At 46.0% G+C, this 23,192-nt stretch overlaps 1 protein-coding gene across 1 annotated transcript; it reads right to left on the reverse strand.

Moving 5' to 3' along the window:
* Positions 1-233: 233 nt before the first annotated feature.
* LOC140068659 (uncharacterized) lies at positions 234-23,192 on the reverse strand. Its single transcript, XM_072114045.1, has 9 exons — positions 22,973-23,192; positions 22,705-22,856; positions 21,837-22,157; positions 19,516-19,836; positions 18,393-18,491; positions 15,683-15,772; positions 13,340-13,399; positions 3,127-3,149; positions 234-544 (listed from the first exon to the last, which is right to left on the reverse strand). Exons 2-9 carry the CDS (start codon positions 22,751-22,753, stop codon positions 437-439), a joined length of 1,071 nt encoding a protein of 356 aa, XP_071970146.1. The 5' UTR covers positions 22,754-22,856; positions 22,973-23,192; the 3' UTR covers positions 234-436.

Genomic DNA, 23,192 nt, shown 5'->3' on the forward strand with positions numbered 1-23,192 from the left:
GGTATGGCAATTGCTCATGGACAGATAGAAATCACATGACCCTCCATCGGCAGCCATATTATGGACAGGAATGTCTGTCGGATAAAGTACAGGACAGGAGGCTTCACCTTACATATCAAGAAAGCGGAGCACAACTATTAATAGATGTATATTAGTAAGTTGCCTAATATCCTGCCCCCCCCCCACTTACACAAATTACAAAAAACATGATGTAAAGTGACCAACCCCTTTAATTGTGTGCTGAAATTACCGGCCTTAATCTATAAAGTTTAACTGAAGCAACAGGCAACAAAGTGTGACAAGTTCAGGTCAGTAAATCTTTCTGCACATACTTGGACCATGTGTAATGACCCCAAAAAGAATAATGTTGAATTTCAGTCAATGAGAAACAATTACAAAAACAATTGTAATTTACTTCAGTAATTAAGAAATGTCCTCATTTGACAGAATCGGATGTGAAACTTGATTGAAGATGTTTTTTCCATTCACCATTTTTTGTCGTTTTGGAAAACCTCAAGAAAGAATAAGTGATTGTTGTTTCTTCCTGTAAAACACAAACCATGACATTGTGGAAGTGCCATATCTATCACATGAAAGACTCCAATGGTCCCTGACTGTCCCATTATGATGGTGTCTACCGTATTTCTTCATTGGACTTGGCTTTTTTTTTTACCACTGGATCTAAGGCTTCATGCACATCCATATTGACGGCTTTGGTACCCGGTCATGGTGCGGTGAGCACTCGTTGTCTCACCGTACCGTGACCAAGCATGGAAAAATATAGGACATGTCCTATACAGGACATACAGCGCCGGCTCTGCGCTTCTCTATGATGGGGGTAGGGCTGAGCAGCACTCACCACTCCTCTCTATGGTGCGTGGCCTTGGTGAGCATAAATCCGTGTTTAAGGAACCTTAGACTGGAATTCCCAAGGGACACTAGACTAGAGACTATAGAAAACCAAACATTTCCAAGTGTAGCTACTTTTACATTTTGTAACTTTATGATATATTATATTTCCAAATCCTGTACCAATCCACTGGAATTCCTGGAATCCCCTATGAAACCTCTTTAATCAGGGGCACAACTATAGTTGTAACCAAGTTAGAGAATTTGGGCTGTGACTCTAAGCCTCTTTAGTTACAAGTAAAATCTATGACCTTTGTCATGAAACTTATGGGTATTTATTAGGGTTGGGTAACACAGAAGACAGGGGATAGTGTGCCCTGAGCTTGCCCCAACCTCTGTCCCTTCCTATAGCCCCCCCCACGCTAAACCGTGGGGCGACTACTTGAAGACTCGGAATACACTAGATAAGTGCAGGAAGGGAACAACACAAACAGACTGACAAACATAAAACATAAAAGAGTAGTAAACTAGCCGGAGTCACAACGAGAGGGTACGTCAAGAGCAAAATCAGTAAGCAAAGAGTCAATGTCAAAAACTAGCCGAGGTCACAACAATTCAGACACAGAGCAAGTCAAACCAGAAGCAAGGAGCAAGTGAATAAAGGTCACACTGGCACAGGTGACTAGTGAAGCTGCAATTTATGCAGCCAGAACCCCACCTCCAGAACCTGATAGGAGCTGGACAACTACTGAGAATTAACCCCTCATGGTGCAGAATAACCAAGCACAATCGCAGGCACCATGCAGAGGTACCAAAAGTCCCAGCAGTCCAGAACACAACCCTTAAACAGCGCAAGGTCTTAGCAGTCACTGCCCGGGGTGCACGCCAGAGACCGCTGGTCCGCTACCGGACAGTGCCGGACAGTGCCTACTAAGACCTTGCGCTGTTTAAGGGTTGTGTTCTGGACAAGAGGTGGAGTTTGCAAGAATACGCTCCGGAGGTCGGAGAACGCTGCTAGCACCACCAGAGGAACCAGAAGTCCCAGCATTCTCCCCTGCGGACCTGACAGTATTTTAGCAGTTTGAATAATTTTTATAATATATTTTAATCTTGGCAGTGTCAAAAACAAACCTCTTGCAAGCTGAAGGCTCATCCTTGTCTTGTTGATGAGGATGTGACCTACAAACTTCCTCTGTAATGGGAATTCTTTCACCACGCCAATATCCTCTACTTCTGAATACAGACCTAATGACCGAATTATAGTTTGTAACCGATTCCAACTAAGGGCTTTCTCCTCCTCCTTGTCTGTTGGGAGAGGTCAAGTCTATTAGCTAAGCCAGACCCCCTTTTCTATCGCAGCAATGGCCATGATAAGGAAGGAGCTGGAGTAGCCAATGACCTCCCCCAAACAGTCGTTAAGAAAAACAAAGGGGTCATTTATCTTAGGCTTGTCTTTTTTTCTTTTATGTTTGGTTGGTGGAGACACGACCACTGTGGCCAAAAATGGTCGGAGGAAAGGGATGGGTGATGATACTAGCGATGTTACCGATCCAGTGGTCGATATGTAGCCTTGTCCTCTTAGTGGTCGTTTTGTGAAACTGCAAATCCCTTTGAGTGCTTTTTATTTTTAAAGATCTCCTCATAGGATGACTTGTCTTAGGGCTAAAACCCATTTGTTGTAATATCCTAAGTCTGTGATTTATGAATGTTAAAAGTGCAATGTCACGGACTGACCACCCTGCAGGGGATTACAGTTTCTAGACACGTAAGTTCCTAATACAGGCAGTCCCCGGGTTACATACAAGATAGGGTCCGGAGGTTTGTTCTTAAGTTGAATTTGTATGTAAGTCGAAACTGTATAGTTTATAATTGTAGATCCAGACAAAAAAAAATTTTGGCCCCAGTGACAATTGGAGTTTAAACATTTTTTGCTGTAATGGGACCAAGGATTATCAATAAAGCTTCATTACAGACACCTTACAGCTGATCATTGTATCCTGGGACTATAGTAAAGCATACAGAAAGCATCACCAGAGGTCAGAGGGGTCTGTCTGCAACTACGGGTTGTCTGTAAGTCGGGTGTCTTTAAGTAGGGGACCGCCTGTATATGCATAAATGAAACATTTAGGGTGAGTATTAAATATGTCAGTATCTTGATGCCTTCCTTTGGGCACTTTTTTGTTTTTCCACAATGGGTTTAGTCACTGGAGATATGTTGATTTTAATGAATGCAAGAAATTTCATTTTGTCATATACAAATGTTTCTGCTCTACTCACCTCTGTATTTCTTGCTCGAGTACCTATGGAAATATAGAAAAAAAAAAACAATAAAAAATGTAATGATAAAGTTTTCATATTTTTCTTGTATAGTTACATAATTGAACATGAAAATACTTGATAGCCTTGAAATCCCTAGGGAGGCTGAAGTATAGGAAAGTTAAATATAACCTGGTTTCTTCAGGCCGTCCCTGCAAAACTTTTTGTTAGGAAGTGTTGGCGATCATGTGACTCCTGTAGCCATAGCAGTTGTTGGAGAGAGATTAATGGGGGTCATTTACTAAGGGCCCGATTCGCGGTTTCCCGACGTGTTACCCGAATATTTCCGATTTGCGACGATTTTCCCTGTATTGCCCCGGGATTTTGGCGCACGCGATCGGATTGTGGTGCATCAGCGCTGACATGCACACGACGGAAATCAGGGGGCGTGGCCGAACGAAAACCCGACGGATTCGGAAAAACCACCGCATTTAAAAAAAAAAAATGGAGGAATGGAGGAACGGTCCATAGGAATACGGGGCTGGATCCTAAAGCCCTATTGTTGCTTTGGTGGCCTTCTGGACAAACAAGCCATACTTGACCGTACCTAACAGGAACTTAGACAATCCCTGCATAAAGCTGTTGATAAAAGTCTCCTACCACAACATGAAGATATCTGATCATCATACAGTAGATCCCTAAGCTGCTATTTCCGTGTGTCTCTCCTGCTGCTATCTGATCTGAGTGTCGCTGATGCTGGCTTCACTTACATTTACACTTCTGAATCTCCTCCTAAACACATTGGGGCAGATTTACTTACCCGGTCCGTTCGCGATCCAGCGGCGCGTTCTCTGCACAGGATTCGGGTCTGGGCGGGATTTATGAAGGTAGTTCCTCCGCCGTCCACCAGGTGGCGCTGCTGCGCTGAAAATCATCTGAACGCGCCGGAATGCACCGAGCTGGACCAGGTGAAGGTAAGCGCTTCCCAAGCGACACTTTTTCGGTTTTTAAATGCGGCGGTTTTTCCGAATACGTCGGGTTTTCATTCGGCCACACCCCCCGATTTCCGTCACGCGCATGCCGGCGCCGATGTGCCACAATCCGATCGCGTGCGCCAAAATCCCGGGGCAATTCAGGTACAACCGGCGCAAATCGGAAATATTCGGGTAACACGTCGGGAAAACGCGAATCGGGCCCTTAGTAAATGACCCCCATTGAGATGACTTTTGAGGACAACCCCAGCTTTATCTGACTCTGTCTGCTCCTCTTAGGTCGGGAATAAAAGCAAGACAGCGCCCTCTAAGGTAAACCCTGGTGTACTGTGTTTGTACCTTCACTGCACCTCTGGTGGGGGCCTACCTCAGGGATGTTTGTGATGTTGCCTTATAGTTATCTCCTATGGGGGCTGCCCAACGGTTTACCGTTAGAGATGAGCGAGCACTAAAATGCTCGGGTGCTCGTTATTCGAGACAAACTTTTCCCGATGCTCAAGTGCTCGTCTCGAATAACGAACCCCATTGAAGTCAATGGGAGACTCGAGCATTTTTCAAGGGGACCAAGGCTCTGCACAGGGAAGCTTGGCCAAACACCTGGAAACCTCAGAAAATGATGGAAACACCATGGAAATGGACAGCAAACAGCAGGGGCAGCATGCATGGATGCCTCTGAGGCTGCTTAATCGCACCATTATGCCAAAATTATGGGCAACAGCATGGCCATGACAGAGTGACCGAATGAGGCTAGATAGCATCTAAAACATGCAATAATTGACCCTGACACTATAGGGGACGGCATGCAGAGGCAGCGGCAGCAGCGGCAGGCTAGAGAGTGGCATGGCGACATACCCTAAATGGACTCAGGCTTCAAACCAATGGGTGGCAGAGAGGAACCAAAGGAGCTGAGCAAGAAGCGCTGAAATGGTGGCGACATAGTGACCAAGTTCCATAACGTATCTGGTGAAACACCAGAAAAATGAGCCTGACACAGCTTTTTTGATAAGGGGACGACATGTGGAGGCAGCCATGGAGACGACTTCAAGGATTAAGAGTGACTACTGAGGCATCCATATTGCGCTGCTATGATTGAAACTTCAGGTCTCCCGCATGGCGGCGACAGATGGGCCGAGTTCCACTATGTATCTGGTGAAACACCTGAAAATTCTGCCTGACACAGCTCGTTTGATAAGGGGATGATGTGCTGCATATCCTCTCGTGCTCCAGCGTCTGGGGTATAGACAGTTGAAAGTTGCACATGGAGACATTGGTGGACGCTGTGGAGGATCGTGGAGGCGAAATGGACAGGAAACAGCAGAAGCAGCATGCATGGATGCCTCTGAGGCTGCCTAATCTTGGGATGGAGCTGGCGGTCCGCTGCCAGGCGAGCTTTCGCCTGTCCAAGCCCCTGTCTCTCAGCTCCTCCCCACCCAAAATGGGCCTGGGGGCCAGAAGCGTTTACTTTGAAAAAATTATAATTTTCAAAGCAGGCGGGGTCGTTTAAATATTTCACCTAGGAATAATGGAATAGCATAGTGGTTCTATTTTTAATTGTTTTTCGGAAATGGTTCCATGATTAAGAGCGACAGTATGGGGCATCCATATTGCGCTGCTATGATTGCAACTTCAGGTCTCCAGCATGGTGACAGATGGGCCGAGTTCCACTATGTATCTGATGAAACACCTGAAAATTCTGCCTGACACAGCTCGACTGATAAGGGGATGATGTGCTGCATATCCTCTCGTGCTCCAGCGTCTGGGGTATAGACAGTTGAAAGTAGCGCATGGAGACATTGGTGGACGCTGTGGAGGATCGTGGAGGCGAAATGGACAGGAAACAGCAGGGGCAGCATGCATGGATGCCTCTGAGGCTGCCTAATCTTGGGATGGAGCTGGCGGTCCGCTGCCAGGCGAACTTTCACCTGTCCAAGCCCCTGTCTCTCGGCTCCTCCCCACCCAAAATGGGCCTGGGGGCCAGGAGCATTTACTTTGAAAAAAATTTAATTTTCAAAGCAGGCCGGGTCGTTTGAATATTTCACCTAGGAATAATGGAATAGCATAGTGGTTCTATTTTTAATTGTTTTTTCGGAAATGGTTCCATGATTAAGAGCGACAGTATGGGGCATCCATATTGCGCTGCTATGATTGCAACTTCAGGTCTCCAGCATGGTGACAGATGGGCCGAGTTCCACTATGTATCTGGTGAAACACCTGAAAATTCTGCCTGACACAGCTCGTTTGATAAGGGGACCATGTATGGAGGCAGTGAACTAGTAGTAGATTAAAGGTGCTGCAGTTAAAACTATGTTAGTTGTATCTTGGGATGGAGCTGGCGCTCTGCTGCCAGGCGAGCTTTCGCCAATCCAAGCCCCTGTCTCTCGGCTACTCCCCAAACAGCACCTCTAAGAACCTTTTGTATAAGATCAAGTGTAGTAGTGTTCTTATAAGTTTGGGTTATGGCGGGTGAGGGGAATGTAAACAGATGCGCAAGAAGCGCTGAAATAATATCGGTAAATGATAAAAGTTTGCCAGTATATTTTGTGGATTACACAGCAGGGTGGCGACAAAGTTAACAAGTTTGATGTGGAAGCCATGAAAACAACCCAAAATTCTGCCTGACACAGCTCGTTTGATAAGGGGACCATGTATGGAGGCAGCTATATGGACGACTTTTGGAGGCAGCTATGGCGATGACGTGTGGAGGTAGCAATGGAGACAACGTGTGGAGGCAGCTAAAAAGACGACGTGTGGAGGCTGCTATGGAGACAATTTAATTTGGATAGTGCCTGTATGTGGCAGTCCAAAAAAGTTTTCAAACCAGAGGAGCAGGTAGGTGGTCCTCCAGAAAAATTAAATAGATTGAGTGCCTGTATGTGGCAGTCCAAAAAAGTTTTCAAACCAGAGGAGCAGGTAGGTGGTCCTCCAGAAAAATTAAATAAATTGAGTGCCTGTATGTGGCAGTCCAAAAAAGTTTTCAAACCAGAGGAGCAGGTAGGTGGTCCTCCAGAAAAATTAAATAGATTGAGTGCCTGTATGTGGCACTCCCAAAAATTGTTTAAAACAGAGGACCGGGTAGGTGGCCCTCCAGAAAAATTAAATACATAGAGTACTATAGCTAGAGCCAGTTGGCCCTGGAAAAAAATAGCCAGTTTCCTCTGCTTTAGTGTACAAAGAGGAGGAGAAGGAGGACAATGAGGAGGAGGAGTGCATACATTATTCAGGTTGAGCTTCTTTCACCTGGTGGAGAATGGAAATTCTGAGAAATCCAGGCTTTATTCATCTTGATAAGCGTCAGCCTGTCAGCGCTGTCAGTCGACAGGCGTGTACGCTTATCGGTGATGATGCCACCAGCTGCACTGAAAACCCGCTCGGACAACACGCTAGCGGAAGTGCAGGCAAGAACCTCCAAGGCGTACAGCGCCAGTTCGTGCCACATGTCCAGCTTTGAAACCCAGTAGTTGTAGGGAGCTGTGTGATCATTTAGGACGATGGTATGGTCAGCTACGTACTCCCTCACCATCTTTCTGTAAAGATCAGCCCTACTCTGCCGAGACTGGGGACAGGTGACAGTGTCTTGCTGGGGTGACATAAAACTGGCAAAGGCCTTGTAAAGCGTACCCCTGCCAGTGCTGGACAAGCTGCCTGCTCGCCTACTCTCCCTCGCTACTTGTCCCGCAGAAGTACGCCCTCTGCCGCTAGCGCTGTCAGAAGGGAAATACTGTTTCAGCTTGTGCACCAGGGCCTGCTGGTATTCATGCATTCTCACACTCCTTTCCTCTCCAGGGATGAGAGTGGAAAGATTTTGCTTGTACCGTGGGTTCAGGAGAGTGAATACCCAGTAATCGGTGCTGGAATAAATTCTTTGAACGCGAGGGTCACGGGATAGGCAGCCTAGCATGAAATCTGCCATATGCGCCAGAGTACCAACGCGCAAGAATTCACTCCCCTCACTGGCCTGACTGCCCATTTCCTCCTCCTCCAACTCCTCTTCTTCTGCCCATACACGCTGAACAGTGAAGGACTGAACAATGGTCCCCTCTTCTGTCTCGCCAACATTCTCCTCCTCTTCCTCCTCATCCTCCTCCACCTCCTCCGATATGCGCTGAGAAACAGACCTGAGGGTGCTTTGGCTATCAACAAGGGAATCTTCTTACCCCGTCTCTTGTGACGAGCGCAAAGCTTCCGACTTCATGCTGACCAGAGAGTTTTTCAACAGGCCAAGCAGCGGGATGGTGAGGCTGATGATGGCGGCATCGCCACTGACCATCTGTGTTGACTCCTCAAAGTTACTCAGCACCTGACAGATATCAGACATCCACGTCCACTCCTCATTGTAGACTTGAGGAAGCTGACTGACCTGACTACCAGTTCTGGTGGAAGTTGACATCTGGCAGTCTACAATCGCTCTGCACTGCTGGTAAACTCTGGATAACATAGTTAATGTTGAATTCCACCTCGTGGGCACGTCGCACAACAGTCGGCGAGCGGGCAGTTGGAGGCGGCGCTGCGCTGCCCTTAGAGTGGCAGCATCTGTGCTGGACTTCCTGAAATGCGCACAGATGCGGCGCACCTTCTTGAGCAAATCAGACAGATTGGGGTATGTCTTGAGGAAATGCTGAACTATGAGATTTAACACATGGGCCAGGCATGGCACATGTGTCAGTCTGCCAAGTTGCAGAGCCGCCACCGGGTTACGGCCGTTGTCACACACAACCATGTCTGGCTTCAGGTTCAGCGGTGCCAGCCACAGAGCTGTCTGCGCCGTGATGCCCTGTAATAGCTCTTGGGCGGTGTGCCTTTTATCACCTAGGCTCAGCAGTTTGAGCACCGCCTGCTGTCGCTTAGCGACGGCACTGCTGCTGTGCCTAGAGCTACCGACTGATGGCGCCATGCCCACGGATGGTAATTCGGAGGAGGAGGTGGAGGAGGGGTGGGAGGAGGCATAGTAGACCTTTGAGACCTGGACAGAGGTAGGCCCCGCAATCCTCAGCGTCGGCAGTATATGACCAGCCCCAGGGTCAGACTCGGTCCCAGCCTCCACCAAGTTAACCCAATGTGCCGTCAGCAAAATGTAGTGGCCCTGCCCGGCAGCACTCGTCCACATGTCTGTGGTCAGGTGGACCTTGTCAGAAACGGCGTTGGTCAGGGCACGGATGATGTTGTCTGACACGTGCTTGTGCAGGGCTGGGACAGCACATCGGGAAAAGTAGTGGCGGCTGGGGACCGAATACCGAGGGGCGGCCGCCGCCATGAGGTTTCAAAAGGCCTCGGTCTCTACCAGCCTATAGGGCAGCTTCTCCAGGCTAAGCAGTTTGGAGATGTGGACGTTGAGGGCTTGGGCGTGTGGGTGGGTTGCACTTTACTTCCTTTTGCGCTCCAGCGTCTGGGGTATGGAGAGCTGAACGCTGGTGGATGCTGTGGAGGATCGTGGAGGCGAATATGGGGTTTTCGCACGGGAGTTGTTTGGGCCGGGGTCGTGGGCAGGGGGCTGACTAGTAGATGACACAGGGGAAGGAGCAGTGGTGTGCCCGGCCGGAGGTGAACGGGCTTGGTGCCATTGAGTGGGGTGTTTAGCATTCATATGCCTGCGCATACTGGTGGTAGTTAAGCTAGTAGTGGTGGAACCCCTGCTGATCCTGGTTTGGCACAGGTTGCACACCACAGTTCGTCGGTCATCCGGTGTTTCTTTAAAGAACCTCCAGACTTCTGAAAATCTAGCCCTCTCCACGGGAGCTTGACTACGGGAAACATTTGGCGCTGATGCACCAGCTCTGGCCCTGCCTCTACATCTGGCCCCACCACTGCCTCTTCCAACCTGTTCTGCTATAGGACTCGCCTCCGTTTCAGAAGCACTGTGTTCACCCGGCCTATCAACCCAGCTTGGGTCTGTCACCTCATCATCCTCCGATCCCTCAGTTTGCTGCCCCCTCGGACTTCCTGCCCTGACAACAACTTCACCACTGTCTAACAACCGTGTCTCCTCATCGTCCGACACCTCTTTACACACTTCTTCCACTACGTCAATAATGTCATCATCACCCACAGACTGCGACCGGTGGAAAACCTGGGCATCGGAAAATAGCTCAGCAGCAACCGGACAAGTGGTTTGTGACTCTGGGAAGGGTCCAGAAAACAGTTCCTCAGAGTACGCCGGTTCCAATGCCAAATTTTCCTGGGAGGGGGCAGACTGGGGGGAAGGAGGCTGAGGTGGAGGAGCTGGAGGAGTGCTGATTTCGGTGACATGGGTGGACTGCGTGGAAGACTGACTGGTGGACAAATGGCTAGAAGCATTGTCCGCAATCCACGACATCACCTCTTCGCACTGTTCTGGCCTCAACAGTGCTCTACCACGAGTCCCAGTAACTTGAGACATGATGAACGTAGGGAGTGTAGCTCTGCGGCGTTCCCCTGCTCCCTCATCAGCAGGTGAGGACCAGCCCAGGACCACGGTCTCTGACCCCTGCAGTAGTTGGACGCCCACGCCCTCGTCCTCTACCCCTAGCCCTGGGGTTAAACATTTTCCAAATTAAAGTGTAAACTTAAATTTTTTTTTTTTAAACAAAACGATGCTATCCTATTGCTATGGCTAGTTTCTAACCTACACTGACAGCACACAACTGGATTTTGTGCTGTGCCTGATAACTTTGAGTTCTAAAAAGAAATAAACGTAAAATAAATCAGCAGACTCTGCCTAATTCAAATCAAACCCCTAATAAATTGTCCCACTTCGGTGTTTGAGGTGGATATGTGTGTCACTAAGAGCTAAACACAACGGTCGCAAGTCTCCCAGCAAATTCCTCACAATATGGTACTAGCTGCACTACTAGTGGCAGCAAGCCCAGCCACAAGCAAACCAAAAAAAAGGAAAATAAAACGTTATTGTAGCCCTAAGAAGGGCTGTTGGGTTCTTGTAGAATCACTCCTGCCTAACACTATTCTAATAGAACACCCTAACGCTTTCCCTGACCAGCAGCAGCTCTCTCCCTAGCGGCATCCAGACACAGAATGATCCGAGCAGCGCGGGCAGGGGCTAGTCTATTCCAGGGTCACCTGATCTGGCCAACCCACCACTGCTATCGACGTGTAAGGGTACCACGTCATGCTGGGTGGAGTGCAGAGTCTCCTGGCTTGTGATTGGCTCTGTTTCTGGCTGCCAAAAAGCAAAACGGCGGGAGATGCCATTTTCTCGAGCTGGCGAAATTACTCGTCCGAGCAACGAGCAGTTTCGAGTACGCTAATGCTCGAACGAGCATCAAGCTCGGACGAGTATGTTCGCTCATCTCTATTTACCGTGTGTGCTCAATCTGAGGCACATTAAGTTTGTTCATGGAAAAAATGCCACCGGAAACGGCGCCCAGGGATAGTGGGTAGTGTGGTATGGAAGTGGTCCCTGTGATTAATTTGTTGCTTAAAACATATTTTATTAGTTCTATGCTCTGTGCTCCTCTGCCAGACATCGATATCGACCCATAGCTCTACTGTACTTGAACTTTGCCTTCCAAGACATAGGCTTATGCCTTATTTTCCATTGGCTATTCTTGACCTGTTTGGGTGGCATCTATACCAGGACTATTTAAAAATGTGAGATCGCTAACACAACTTGGAATTAGGTGGCACAGTGGGTCTATATCCTGGGACATATATTGTAGATGTGAACATTATCGTAGGATCCCACACAGGGACAACGATCATTTATGGGAGTGCTTTGTGTGAGATTGAAGTTTAACAGACCAGAAAGTCAGGCTAGATCCTTAGATATTGATGGGTTGTAGCCCACCTTGTCTTGACAAGTGTAAGGATTAGAGATGTGGATACCCAAACTCTAGGTTCAGCATCTTCCGCCTAACTCGGACATGATGCTTGATGGGTTGCAGAAGAGCCAAATAGGCAGCTTTATGCTCCTAGCACCTAGGCATGGCTGTGATTGGCCAAGTCTGTCCATCTGGTGTCCAGCTAGCCAATCATATTGAGGCCTAGTTGCTAGGGGCTTAAAGCTGCCTGATTGGCTGCTCTTCAACCCATCAAGTAACATGGTCAGGTTAGACAGCATGTACACCATTAGTAACTGGCCATCTCTGTGCCTATTAGAGACTTTGTAACTGCAAAGTCTTTTTTTTCTTCCATTTGACTGCACTTCACATGTGGAGCTACAAAATATTGATTAAGGACCACAAACAATTGACCTTCTTATACACATATTTCAACATTACTTCCGGACTTTGCAGTAGACTAAAGCTCCATGATAGCAGCACTTATCTATACAGGGAACGCATCACTGATACCTTTCCTCATAGTTTGTTTTTCTTTTATGATTAAAGATGCTATACATTATGTATAGAATATAGGCCTTATATAGGCTGCAGAAGCCCTGAGATAGCTTATTTCTAGCACTTGGAATTATTTTCACTTTTCAGAGGGACATGAAATGGGCACCGCCGGTGGGGGAATGCAGGAAAGCCCCGCGCCGTCACACTCCATGCAGGCGGTGACTTTTCGTAATTCAAAAGTCATTTGGGCAGATTTACTTACCCGGTCCATTCGCGATCCAGCGGCGCGTTCTCTGCAGTGGTTTCGGGTACGGCCGGGATTTACTAATGCAGTTCCTCCGACGTCCACCAGGTGGCACTGCTGCGCTGAAGTTCCCCGAGGCCCACCGGAATGCACTGAAGTACACCGGCCTATTCCTAGCGAAGGTAAGCGCGAGTCCCGCGACCCTTTTTTTTAAAAAATGCGGCGGTTTTTCCGAATCCGTCGGGTTTTCGTTCGGCCAGGCCCCCCGATTTCCGTCGCGTGCATGCCAGTGCCGATGCACCACAATCCGATCGTGTGTGCCAAAATCCCGGGGCAATTCAGGGAAAATCGGCGCAAATCGGAAATATTCGGGTAACACGTCGTGAAAACGCGAATCGGGCCCTTAGTAAATGACCCCCATCGTGATTATTTCTATGCCAGGTAGGATCAGGTATGTATGCTAGTATAACTAATGACATAATATTATTTTTGCACAATGTACCTTTTCCACTTTAGTTAGTTTGCTGGTTCCTCAAAAAGAAATTGTGGTGATTCCATTACTTCTCCCTGTGGCTTCGATAGATTATTGAACTGAAAGTATCACATCAGGAGAAGTTTCTCATTGACATGATATTTCCATTGTATCATTTTTATGAATCCTAAGCCCCTAACCATGTCCTACTACCGAAATTAATTAAAAAATTCTGTAGTCATCGAAGGGTGGAGCTAACCTTTCTGTAGGCGCTTCAGGTCCAGGTCACAGTACAACAACTCATGCTGACTGGTGGTGCCTAGTGAAGAAGAGAATACAACACAAGGGAAGGTTTTATCAAGTATGTCATCTAAAAATATATGGGTAACCGGAGAGGATAAGTAATATTTAAACCGCCATTGACAATGATATGGATTAACCAAATCTACACTCACCGGCCACTTTATTAGGTACACCTGTCCAACTGCTCGTTAACACTATAATTTCTAATCAGCCAATCACATGGCGACAACTCAGTGCATTTAGGCATGTAGACATGGTCAAGACAATCTCCTGCAGTTCAAACCGAGCATCAGTATGGGGAAGAAAGGTGATTTGAGGCCTTTGAACGTGGCATGGTTGTTGGTGCCAGAAGGGCTGGTCTGAGTATTTCAGAAACTGCTGATCTACTGGGATTTTCACGCATCAACCATCTCTAGGGTTTACAGAGAATGGTCCGAAAAAGAAAAAACATCCAGTGAGCGGCAGTTCTGTGGGCAGAAATGCCTTGTTGATGCCAGAGGTCAGAGGAGAATGGGCAGACTGGTTCGAGCTGATAGAAAGGCAACAGTGACTCAAATCGCCACCCATTACAACCAAGGTAGGCAGAAGAGCATCTCTGAACGCACAGTACGTCGAACTTTGAGGCAGATGGGCTACAGCAGCAGAAGACCACACCGGGTGCCACTCCTTTCAGCTAAGAACAGGAAACTGAGGCTACAATTTGCACAAGCTCATCGAAATTGGACAGTAGAAGATTGGAAAAACGTTGCCTGGTCTGATGAATCTCGATTTCTGCTGCGACATTCGGATGGTAGGGTCAGAATTTGGCATCAACAACATGAAAGCATGGATCCATCCTGCCTTGTATCAACGGTTCAGGCTGGTGGTGGTGGTGTCATGGTGTGGGGAATATTTTCTTGGCACTCTTTAGGCCCCTTGGTACAACGCCACAGCCTACCTGAGTATTGTTGCTGACCATGTCCATCCCTTTATGAGCACAATGTACCCTGTAACATCTGATGGCTACTTTCAGCAGGATAATGCGCCATGTCATAAAGCTGGAATCATCTCAGACTGGTTTCTTGAACATGACAATGAGGTCACTGTACTCAAATGGCCTCCACAGTCACCAGATCTCAATCCAATAGAGCATCTTTGGGATGAGGTGGAATGGGAGATTCTCATCATGGATGTGCAGCCGACAAATCTGCGGCAACTGTGTGATGCCATCATGTCAATATGGACCAAAATCTCTGAGGAATGCTTCCAGCACCTTGTTGAATCTATGCCACGAAGAATTGAGGCAGTTCTGAAGGCAAAAGGGGGTCCAACCCGTTACTAGCATGGTGTACCTAATAAAGTGGCCGGTGAGTGTATATTGGATCTGTTTTATTTCATATAAAAAGACAAAGTTTGAGGGTTATATTTCACCCGGAACAAAGAAAGCTCAGCAGGCGGATGACTAAAATGTTACACTGATGGGTGGAGGATAGGCAACATCTGACCGTACTAGTCTGAGAGGACCTTTACAGTATTGGTTCTGGCTAACTTGGGGTATGAAAAACTGCTTTTTACAATTAAAAAGGGAGGGATGGTTTAAGAGTCTTCCCCCGATAAAATAAAATAAGTTGACATAAACGTGACAAAAGTTCAAATCACCAGGAAAAGTGTAGACAACAAGACAAACATAATCATCAATAATATAACTTAAGGATATTCAAAGAAAAGTAAAAGTAAGCAAAAATGTCCTAAATCAAAGCCCATGAGCCATTAAAGGGAACCTGTCATCAGAAATTATAAACTTATAACGAGTAATTGTCAAGCAGCTTAACACCTTCCAGATCATGTTTCTTTCATGGTCCAGTGTGGTTGCATCATCCAGAAAATCAACTTTGAAGTGAGATGCAAATTGGTTGTATAAAGTCAAGGAGGCGGAGAGTTTAACATGGAAGTCAAGCTCTTCCCACTGTAATTGACTTTGGGAGATCTGGTTAGTGATGTCTTTGGATGCCGGGATCATTAGTTACAGTGGAGTTAGTTACAAGGAAGTGTTCTGAGCCAGGGGGAGTTTAAATACTCTTCACCTCGTTGACTTTATACAATCATCTTGCATCTCACTTCAAAGTTGATTTTCTGGATGATGCCACCTCACTGGACCATGAAAGAAACATGATCTAGAATGTGTTCAACTTCTTGGCAACATACCGGTAGTGGTTTATTAGGTCAATTTTTGCTGATAGGTTCCCTTTAACTATTCATGTTGTGAGATATTGGCATGAAGTGCATATATTCTAGATGTTCCTAGCCACTGTACACTTACCTTCTTGAACTCTGGACACTACGATGGAAACAATGAATATCAACATCAGAACAGCGGTTGCAAACACACACAGGATAACGATAATCCATGCTAGAAGATAAAAGACAGAGGGGCTCATTTACTAAGGGTTCTGCGGCCGCGATTCCGTTGGGTTTTCTAGAATATTTCCGTTTTGCGCCATTTCGCGCCAAATTGCCCCAGGTTTTTGGTGCACGGGATCAGATTGTGGCCCATTGGCGCTGGCTTTCATGTGACAGAAATCGGGCGGCGTGGCCGCCGGACAACCCGGCGGATTTGGAAAAAACATGGAATTTAAAAAACCATTTGTGTCGCAAGACACGCACTCACATGCACCGGGAAGAAGAAGGTGAACTCAGGCGGGCCTGCTGGATATCGGGCGCACAACCTTAGTGAATCCCGGCAGACCAGAATCCACGTCGGACAATGTGCCGCAGGATTGCGACTGGACCGAGTAAGTAAATGTGCCCCAGAATGTTACTGCTGATGACAATGGGACATATATCCAGCAGATAACAGATCAGACCAAAAATAGAGCCAGTCACAGCCTCTCTATCTGCCCGGACATGGACAACATCCATGCTACATACAGCCATGGTCAAGGTTTTACTCAAACATTTATTTTTCAAATGAGTTGCAAAACGAATAAAAAATTTAGTCCACACATTGACAAAGTTTGAAATATTTTTTTTCACTTGAAAGAATAATTTTCTCTTTCAAACTTTGCTTTCATCATAGAAATTCCTTTGCTGCAATTCCAGTTTGCAGACCTTTGGCCTCTAGCTGTTAATTTATGGAGGTAATCTGGAGAAATTTTTCCCCATGCTTCCAGAAGTCCCTCCCACAAGTTGTATCGGCTTGATGGGCACTTTTTATGCACCACATGGTCAAGCTTCTCCTACAACAGCTCGAAGGGGTTGACATCTGGTGACTGGGCGACCGCTCCATTACAGATAGAAGACCAGCTGATGCCTCCCTAAATAGTTCCTGCATAATTTGGAGGTGCTTTGGGTCATTGTCCTGTTGTAGGATGAAATTGGTTCCAATCAAGCGCTGTCCACAGGGAATGGCATGGTGCTGCAAAAGCCTTCCATATTCAAAATCCCTTTGACCTTGTAAAAATCTCCCCCTTTACCCCAGACCATCACATGGCCTCCACCATGTGACATATAGCATCAGGCATCTTCCATCATCTTCTCAGTTGTTCTGCATCTCACAAATGTTCTTCTGTGTGATCCAAACACCTAAAACTTGAAATCTTTTATTTTTACTATCCAGTCTCAGATATGGCTTTTTCTTTTCCACCCTGCCCGGAAGGCCTCATCCTGGAGTCCCCTCTTCACTGTAGACGTTGACACTGGCATTTGGCGGGTCCTATTTAATGAAACTGCCAGTTGAGGATCTGTGAGGCATTGGTTTCTCAAACAAGAGACTCTAATGTACTCCCACTTCTCTTTCTACTCTGGTTTGAGCCTGTTTGTGCTCTCCTCTGAAGGGAGTAGTACACAACGTTGTAGGAAATCTTCAGTTTCGTGGCAATGAAGCCAATTGGAAGCATGAAATGGCGTTCATTTCTAAGAACAAGAATAGACTGTCTCACATGAAAGTTTTTTTTTTCTGGGAATTGTGAGAGTTTCATAGTAGAAACAAATGTGATGCTCCAGAGTCTCAACCAGCTCAAATGAAGGTCAGTTTTATTGTTTCTCTAATCATCCAAACAGTTTTCAGCTGTGCTGGCATACTTGAATACGGGTTTTCTAAATATCCATTAGCCTTCTTACACAGTTAGCAAACACAATGGGGAACATTTACTTACCTGTCCACGACACAATCCCCGATCCGGAATATCTGACGATCATGGATTGTGCCACGATTCACTACAAGCGTGCACCCGATATCCTGAATCTGTCGCTCCTCACTCAGGTCCACTGGAGTCCACCTTCTTCTTCCCGGTGAATGTAAGTGCATTTGTTAGTTAAATACCGCGCTCAGTCCGAATCAGTCGGATCCTCCGACAGCCACCCCGTGATTTCTGTTGCATGATTGCACCAAAATCCGATCGTGTGTGACACAATCCCCTTCTAAATACCTGTCACAGCCGTGCGAAACCCAAAATCTGCCGAAAGTGCCTTCCGTGGGACCCTTAGTAAATAAGCCCCTATGAACCATTAACCACTAGAGTGTTGGTTGTTGGAAATGGGCCTACATACACATATGTAGATTTGCATTAAAAACCATACGTTTGCAGCTAGAATAATAATTTACCACATTAACAATGTATAGAGCATGCTTTAAGTGACCCCAAACTTTTGAGTAGTAGTCTATGTAACAAAAATTACCCCTCTATAAATTAGAGGACCACATTATGTGACCCCAAAAAGTAGAGTTCACTAAGGTTAATAGCTGCCGATCACTGACTAGGATCACCACCTGGACTCCTAAGAAGTGAAGAGCATACATACTCCTAAGCCCTGATTAAGCAAAGGTTCATATGAATAAATTAGTAGATTTACTTAATATGTTTCTATAAAAGTAAAAAATGGTAGTTTTATACTGTATTTGCTCAGCTTAATTTAATCTATAGCGTGTGTCCAGCAGACTGCACTCTTTATGAGACAGGTTTCATTTAAGGAAGTTTAGAGATTTAAGAGACTTGGGACCATGTCAACTGTAATACCACTTGTTACAGTACCTGTCGCCTGCTTTCTAGATGGGGTGGTGATTGCTCCATTGCTGCTCATTTTAGAAATGTTCCTCAGAGGTGGAGTTATACTTGAGTTTCTGAAGGAGGCTTCATATTCCAATCGTTGAGTTTCAGAGGAAAAAAAAGGGGAAAGATAACTAAAAGATTTTAATGACGTTGTAGAGTGAAACCTTTGCAATAGACCGGCCCATTTGAGAAGACCGTTGAAGCTACCACTGTTTAACTACATAGAAGCTGCCATTAAGGAGCAATCGTTTTGGGGAACTACTCTGTGAAAAGCATGCAGAGGACATCCGTGGACTGTGATTGTGGTCAGTGTGGTCTCAGGTGGGTGCTGCACTGCATCACTGAACTCGTGAGACATAGGGGGTCATTTTCTAAGGGCCTTATTCGCGTTTTCCCGACGTGTTACCCAAATATTTCCGATTTGCGCCGATTGTACCTGAATTGCCCCGGGATTTTGGCGCACGCGATCGGATTGTGGTGCATCGGCACCGGCATGCACGCGACAGAAATCGGGGGGCGTGGCCGAACGAAAACCCGACGGATTTGGAAAAACCGCCGCATTTAAAAAAGGAAATTGTGTCGCAGAGCTTGCACTCACCTTCATCCAGGATAGGATCATGAACTTCAGTGCATTTCAGGGAACTTCAGCGCAGCAGCGCCAACTGGTGGACGTCGGAGGAACTGCCTTGATGAATCCCGGCCGGACCCGAATCCACCGCATAGAACGCGCCGCTGGATCGCGAACGGACCGGGTAAGTAAATCTGCCCCACAGTCTGTAACAGGTGTGTCATCGACATACATGTCAAAGGTCCCATTTTGTTGATGAGATTATTTAGACCCTCTTCAAAAAAGGCCTCAATGGAATCTTGATGAGGACAAAATGAAGAGGGATACCAGTCTGTGGACAAGAAACAAGAGGGGAAGCCATTTTGGTCCATATGAGAGAAGGGCCTTGCTGGAGACTAACAAGGTTGGAGCAATTTTCAACTAGGGAATAGTTAGGTCATCATTATGGTAAGAAAGTGAGGAAGCTCTTGCCTAAATAAATCTCCCCTCACATGTAATATTCTAGTGGTGCCATTTACTATACATTGGTTATCTTACCATATACGGTCAGGTTATAGAACAGCACACACTGGCCCGATCTCCACCTCAGGACGCTGCCTTTATAGATGCCTTGGTCTTCTCTGGTTAGCTTGGATATGACTAGTGACCCATCAGCTGTAGCCTTCAGACGTCCATCATAGATGAGACTTCTAATAATCACAGGTTTCCCGGGTTCTGTCACCGCAAAGATATTTTTATTTCTGTCCATCATCCAGGTGATGTCCTGGACCTCGGACTGTTGTACAGGAAGCACCACCTCTCCTCCCAACTCATGGGACACATGTCTTGTCTCCCCACAGAGATCTTCAATGGGCAAACCTTGAAGAAAACATGAGTTTGTAAAATTTATAAAAGTATAGTAAATACTCAAAACTCCTATGATTGTTAAAAAATGTCAGCATTCATTTTTGTCTCAGGCCAGTATATAAATGCACTTTTCTGATAAGAAAAGTCTTGCCATAAGAGATCATAAAAGTACTTCCTTCACCCCTGTTGCTGTGATGATGTAGGGGTCATGTGATATGACAGTCACCCCTGGTAGTGATAGAAGGACACACTGCCCCCTGCTGGTGTGATGATGTGGGGAGCCATGAAATAGGTTAGTCACCCCTTATACTGATAGGAGGTCAGACTGCCCCCTGCTAGTGTGATGATGTTGGGGTCATGTCATCGGACAGTCACCCCTAGTAGTGATAGGAAGACACACTGCCCCCTGCTGATGTGATGATGTTGACCATGGCCAAGTACAGTCAGTCACCCCCAAGCAGTGATAGGAGGATACACTGCCCCTTAGCTCAATGGTGTGAGGATGTGGGGAGCCATGACATAGTGTGTCCTCCTATCACTTCTAGGGGTGACTGTCCTATGTCATGGCTCCCCACATCATCACACCAGCAGGGAACAGTTTGTCCTCTTATAAGTACTAGGGGTGACTGTTGTATGTCATGGCCCCCCACATTATAACACCAGCATGGGGCAGTGTGTCTAGGGTTAACTGTCCTGCCTCTTGTTGGTTTGCTGATGTGGGGGCCATGGCATAGGACAGTCACCCCTAGTAGTGTTGTAGTTCCAATATTATATTACAATTTGATTACAATTGTAATGAATACATGTTTACATACAGGAAATAAATGTTCCATGACCAACACTATTGAAGTAAATTACAACTAATGTAATCCCTTCTGTCAACTTCCCTCTAAAGAATATCATATATCAAATAGCCTAAGGACCCTCAACTCACATATGGCTATTGGCCCTTTATAGCTACTGGCAGCTATGAAGGCTACACTGCACTAGTCACCACCTATATGACCTATATAAAGGATAAGTGGTTAACTTTATTTTCCATTGGATGGGTCCTGCATATCAGAAAATCAGGGTTACTGCAGGGGCATAACTAAAGTGGTAGCAGCCATACCAACTGTTATGGGGCCCGTAGTGTCAGGGGGGCCCACCATCCGATCTATCACACTAAAATAGAGGATATGCACTACTACATACCTATTATGCTTCACATTGTACAGAATAATATGTATATAACAGTGCGCATCTTCCACAGTACCCACCTGAGCCAGCAGTTCAGATAACAAGTGTTGACGCAGGGGATAGCAGGACGACAAGACTAGGGATCTCTCATCTCTAATTCCTGCCGTGTACTTCCCCCTCATGGTCAGCAGCTACAGGGACAGATCTGTTTAAGTGCATGAATGTTTATATCACTGTATAAATATGTGTATAAATGGGTGTATGCGTGTAAGAGGATACCTGTATGTATATTTTCTGAGGGGGTACTTGGCTATAATGGTTCTATGAAGTGAGCATTGAGGACAACCACTCCAATCAAATAGAGCACCTCCATTGTCAGTGGCATCTCAGTTAAATTACCTTAAATACAACCCTTCTCGTGGTATTTAAATTATTGTAGGTAAGTGATGCCATTTTGGGGGGTCATCGTTCACAATGACATTTCTCCCTATAATGGTAGTGCTCTGCACTGCCGTTGCGGGACCACAGCATTTTAATCGTGGCTTGGGACTTTCCAGTGGCATTTAAGAGTTAACGCCTGTGTTCAGTTCCAGCATCAATCGCAGACATCAACGGTGGAAATGTTGAGCCGAACTTGGGCCTATAATCGAACTTCTAATGAAGTTCTGGGTAGGACCAGGGAACTCAAACTCGCAAAGTTCCGTAGAAACCTGAACTTTGCCGTTCAGGTCCCATCAATACTAATATAGAGTATCATTATACTGTTTAGTATGCAAGTATATGGCCTATAATTGTGTTCCAGAGGAGGGAACATGAGTAATTAAAGAACCTACCATGTAATACTAGATTGTAGAACTGGACACATTGGCCAGCTGACCGCCTCAGGATGTTGGCTGTATAGATCCCTTGATCTTCTCTGGTTAGCCTGGTTATAATTAATGAGCCATTGGTTGTAGCATTCAGCCGCTCATCATAGATACGACTTCTGATAGTCACAGGTTTTCCAGCTTCTGTCACTGCAAAGATTTTTTTATCTTTATTGCTCATCCAGGTGATGTCCAGGACCTCAGACTGTTCCACAGGAAGCACCACCTCTCCTCCCAACTCACTGGACACACGTCTGGTCTCCCAACAGATTTCTTTATTGATCAAACCTAGAACAAGAAGTGGATTTAAATTATAAAATTAAAAGTGTAATTAACAAGAAATTCTTACGACAAACCGATAAACATCTAATGCCTAAGATTGCCATTAGTGGAGGATTCTGAAGAACCGGCCTTGAGGACTTAACAACAAGAAAAAGTTACGTCAACGTCTTCAATTCTATTTGTACGTATCAATTTTTTTGGAAGGTTTGGTGACAACCAGTATTTCTGATATCGACCTGAAGCTGAACATTTTAGAAGATGTTTCCCAACTGTTCAGTCATAAATAACTTTCAAACTTGAGAGTACTTGGGTACAGAATGTATTATGTAACCGGGTGTCCAACCAATGTTTACAGAGAATCATCATTCCTGTACATAAGAGTCTTCAACTAGTAAAGTATTAATGAAATGTAAAAAGTGTCCGGAGGACATCTGGGCTCAGTATTACTTACCTGAGGGGGTTATTTGATAACAAAAGTACTGGCTGAAACTCTGAGGAATAGACTATGGATAACAGATCTTCTCTAGTGTTAAGATTTCATCCATGTTCTTACCTCTCGGAAGGCACAGAAATATCAAGAGAAACATTACGAGACGTCCCATGTTGCTCTGTTTTTCACTGCTGATGTCCCATACTGGTCTTTCACTTCATAGAAAAGGCTGAATACATGACTAATTATATTCTGCTTTTTTTTGACGTCCCATCCTAAGAAAAACCACAGGTCACCAAACGTCAAAGAGGGACAATAACAGAACTTAAAATTACCCACTTCTCGAGAAAGTAGAAAGAAGTGGAGTTTCTGCATCAGAGCAACAAGTCACCTTGATAGGAATATCAATCCTGAGATGAATAGTAGACAGGATGTAGAACTGATCACCCAGGCTTCAGACTAAACCGAGAATTACCACACTTTATCTAACAGAAGTCGTGGCTTAGACATGCAGAGAAGTCTGATGAGGTCCTGAAACTGAAGACTTTAAATCTTTGAACATGTAGGTCTGGGTGACAGCCCCAAAGGTCTATACGGTAGGAGGTGGCCAC

The sequence above is a fragment of the Engystomops pustulosus genome, chromosome 7 (assembly GCF_040894005.1).
Source record: "Engystomops pustulosus chromosome 7, aEngPut4.maternal, whole genome shotgun sequence".
Classification (NCBI taxonomy): domain Eukaryota; kingdom Metazoa; phylum Chordata; class Amphibia; order Anura; family Leptodactylidae; genus Engystomops; species Engystomops pustulosus.

Coding starts and splice junctions, on each gene's coding strand:
- LOC140068659 (XM_072114045.1), bottom strand. CDS start 22,753: ATGGGACGTCTCGTAATGTTTCTCTTGATATTTCTGTGCCTTCCGAGA. Junction 18,492..19,515: donor CTATAACCTGACCGTATATG/GTAAGATAACCA, acceptor TGGAATATGAAG/CCTCCTTCAGAAACTCAAGT. Junction 13,400..15,682: donor AGTGTCCAGAGTTCAAGAAG/GTAAGTGTACAG, acceptor CTTCTTCACTAG/GCACCACCAGTCAGCATGAG.